Source organism: Mus caroli, chromosome 3 (genome assembly GCF_900094665.2).
Source record: "Mus caroli chromosome 3, CAROLI_EIJ_v1.1, whole genome shotgun sequence".
Classification (NCBI taxonomy): Eukaryota; Metazoa; Chordata; class Mammalia; order Rodentia; family Muridae; genus Mus; species Mus caroli.
Window position 1 is genome coordinate 35,449,150 of NC_034572.1, and position 3,699 is coordinate 35,452,848.

A 3,699-nucleotide genomic window follows, 5' to 3' on the forward strand; every position below is an offset into this window, starting at 1 on the left:
GAGTTGACATTTTTTATGTTTCATATATCTGTACAGTTAAACTTTAATCTGAACTGGGCAGTGGTGGCACATGCCTTTAATCCCAGCACTTGGGAGGTAGAGGTAGACGGATTTCTGAGTTCCGGACAACCAGGGCTAATCAGAGAAACCCTGTCTCAAAACAAAACAAAACAAAACAAACAAAAAAAACCAACAACTTTATTCTGAATCATATTTTATCCATGTATATCTGAACTGTATCTTTCATTTTTATAAAATTGGGAATTGGACCTGGGATTTCATGCCTGTTAATGTAATGTGCCTCATCTACATTTAAAGCCCAGAACTACACCTTTTAATTGGGAAAGGTTGAACTAGATATGAAATTTTTCTTAGAAATATTTGAGAAATAAACTGGGCAATTAAACACCTTTAATCTCAGTACTCNGGAGACAAAAGTAGTTGGATCTTTGAATTTGAGGCCAGCCCAGTCTGCAGAGGAAGTTCCAGGACAGCCAGGGCTAAATAGAGAAATCCTGTCTTTAAAAAAAAAACTAAAATGGGAAAAAAGGAAAGGAAAAAGAATATTTGAGAAGTAAATTGTATCTAATAAGAAGCACTAGTACTGTGTGTTCACTGTTAAAAAGAATATGGTGAACCTGCTAAATCTTGAGCATTTTATTATCCCTGAAGTTGAAGTTTGGTTCTCTCCTCTGCTAGCAATTTGGCCTAGGATAAATAACTCTTTTCTCTGTGCCTCAGTTTCCTCTGTATAACTCTGGTAATCCTTTNTCAAGGGTCCTTGTAGAGCTTAAANAAGAACCTGCAGTTGTGTTGTAAATTAAATAGTGTCTAGCTAATACTACAGTACTATGTGGCTATCATTCCTTAACCTTGCTCTCCAACACATTAGGTACTTAAGATGAAGAAGTCATTGATTGGTAAGGCTTTAGGCTCTTCATTTCTCTACTTTCCATCCCAGTTCTTCTAAACTCCTATATTTTTACAAGAATTTACTCCCGTCTTTAATTTTGCCTGATATTCAAATAAGTGGTTAGAAAATTGACCTGCTGCCTTGTTGGCAAGTAAAAATATTTTAAAGTAATTTTAAATTTTACTTCTAGATGCTGTTTGGCACTCATGGGTGTAAGCAAGTTAGATATTCTATACCGGAGACTTCTCCTCACAAAACTTTTCATCAGAGGATGGGGAAGGCCGGAGGACCTCAAGAGGTAGTGTGTGTGTGTGTGTGTGTGTGTGTGTGTGTGTGTGTGTACGAGTACCTGCCTGCATGTTTAAGCGTTTGTGTCCCACCTGTGTGCCTTGTGCTTGTGGAGATCAGAGCGGTAACAGGAGCCCCAGGAACTGGAGTTGTGCATGATCATGAATCACCACATGGGTCCTGAGAACCGACCTGGGTATTCTGCAAGAGCAACCAGTGCTCTTAGTTATTAAACCATCTCTCCAGCCCTTGAATGCTTATTTTCAAATTTCTTTTTTTAATGCACATTTAACATTTTTATTTTAGTTACAATATGTTGTAGCNTCAAATCTAACATAGCCTATTGATGAAATTAAATATTGAACTTCATAAAATGTTTTCCTTTTATCCTCTTTCTTATATTTGTACACTTTAGCATATAGCATCATGACTTGGGAACAAACTAGTTTTTTAGCATCACTCATTACTACATTGTGTGAAGTTGTGTGTGGTTTCCAGGCTCTGATTTTCTTGGGTAACTTCAAATTTCAGTGACTGTGAAACTGGAATATGCTGGAGCTCATGACAAAACCTGATCCTGAGAAAAATTATTTTCAGGATTGACTCCTTTCATTCTGAATCTTAAATGTTTTCATTCTGAACAATTTTGTTTCCCATGTTTTTTGAGAGAAGTTTCCCATTCCTAAAAGAGAGAAGAAAAAGTACCCTTTTCTATTAATGATAAAAGCTAAATTACACAAGACCTCTTAATTGAATTTTCTAATTTTAATCACTGTTCATCACTCATAACATAGTAGGTCTAATAGTTAACATAAAAGGTATATCTTTTTATTTAAAAAAAATGTCTCCTAACAGACTCTTTGAATTCAGAAAGATGATTGGAAATCGAGAAAGGTGCCAGAACCTGGTTTCAAGTGACTACCCGGTACACATCGATAAGGTATGCAAGAACAAACCGAGGATTGAAGTCCTGTAGCAGTCAGTCACGCTGAGACAGTGCAGTGGCACATGTATGCATATTTCAAGAGTGCTATTCTGTCGCAACCACATTTTAGTTTTATTCATAAGTAGTGGGGGACATATGTTTACCATTTGCCTGAATACATAGTATTTAGGCTGCATTTTTCTGAGTTTCATTTTGTATCCTTAGGCTCCTGAGGGTTCAATTATTCAACATTAAAGAAGAATATTAAAGAAGACTAGTAAGTATTAAAAGAAAGCAGTCTGCTTGGAGGATGAGCACATTAGGCATATTTGCAAAAGCAGCTGTTAGGAAGTACCAGGGAGCTATAATGGAACACGGAGCTCAGAGAAGACTGCAAGGTGCTCTGAACTTAGAGAGGGAAGAATATGTTTTAAATTGTTTTCTTTCATAAGCAATCAGCTGCTTTTAGGTCAAATTTAAGTTTGTGTAATTGAGTACTTTAAAATAATCTAGAAGGGAACTAGATGGGTGGGTTTCACAATCTTTTTCTGACCTTCAGCTGAAGTAAGTATGACTTGCATCCTTTACATATTGGATATACTGGATATATTTAGATTCCCTTCATCAAAAGTTCCTCTCCCCNCCCCTCACCCCCCAAAAAACCCCTGAAGCATTTTTCACAGCTAGAATGTTACGTTTGGTCNAGATTTTAAGAATTTCTTTATGATTCAAATTTTGGTGAATATTTTTCTCTTTATAAAATATTATGTTTATAAAAAGATGGCCTTTTTTTTTTCTTTTAAAAATTATAGGTCTTTGGGCCAGGTGGTAAAAGCACATGCATTTAATCCCAGCATTCAAGAGGCAGATGCAGGCAGATCTGCATCAACATTGCCTCAAGAAATAACAACAACAAAAAATATTATATATATATTCACACAAATACATATATATGTACATGTGTATATATGTACATGTGTATATATGTGTGTGTGTATGTGTATATGTGTGTGTGTTTGTGTATGTATATATATGTGTGTGTGTATACACACACACATATGCTTTTAGTTAGGTATGTCTCCTGGAAATCAGAATAGGATCTCTGTGAGGGCAGGTAAGGCTATAACAGAGAGATCCTATCTCAAAAACAAACAAAAAACAAAAAAAGGGAAAAAAGGAGTAGGCTCTTATATGCTGAGGAGATGGTCCAGTGTGTACTTGCTCATTGCACAAGCATGAGGACCCAGTATCCACATACAAGCCAACCGTGGAAATGGGTACCTTTAACATTAGCACTGGAGAAACAAGGAGAGAGGAATTTGGGGGCCTGCTGACCTAGTAGAGACTGCAAGCTTCAGGTTCAGTGAGAGACTTCAGTGCAAAAAATAGAGCGCCCTGGCATGGGAGAAANTGCCTCTAATCTCAGCAGTAAGGAGTCAGAAACAGGCAGATCTCTGTGAGTTCAGAGCCAGCCAGTCTGCATAACAAGTTTAGGAAAACTTGTAGAAAGACCCTGTCTCAAAAAAACAAATACAGAAAACAAAGTGAAGATCAATAGAGGAAGACAACCTGT

The 3,699-nt window shown here is 36.8% G+C and overlaps 1 protein-coding gene across 1 annotated transcript in view; it reads left to right on the forward strand.

Moving 5' to 3' along the window:
• Positions 1–3,699, forward strand: part of Abhd18 (abhydrolase domain containing 18) — a 37,634-nt gene that overhangs the window by 8,828 nt on the left and 25,107 nt on the right. Inside the window, exons 2-3 of the mRNA XM_029475192.1 lie at positions 1,104–1,211; positions 2,057–2,141. Coding sequence (XP_029331052.1) covers positions 1,120–1,211; positions 2,057–2,141 — 177 coding nt within the window. The 5' untranslated portion in view covers positions 1,104–1,119. The remainder of the gene's footprint in view (positions 1–1,103; positions 1,212–2,056; positions 2,142–3,699) is intronic.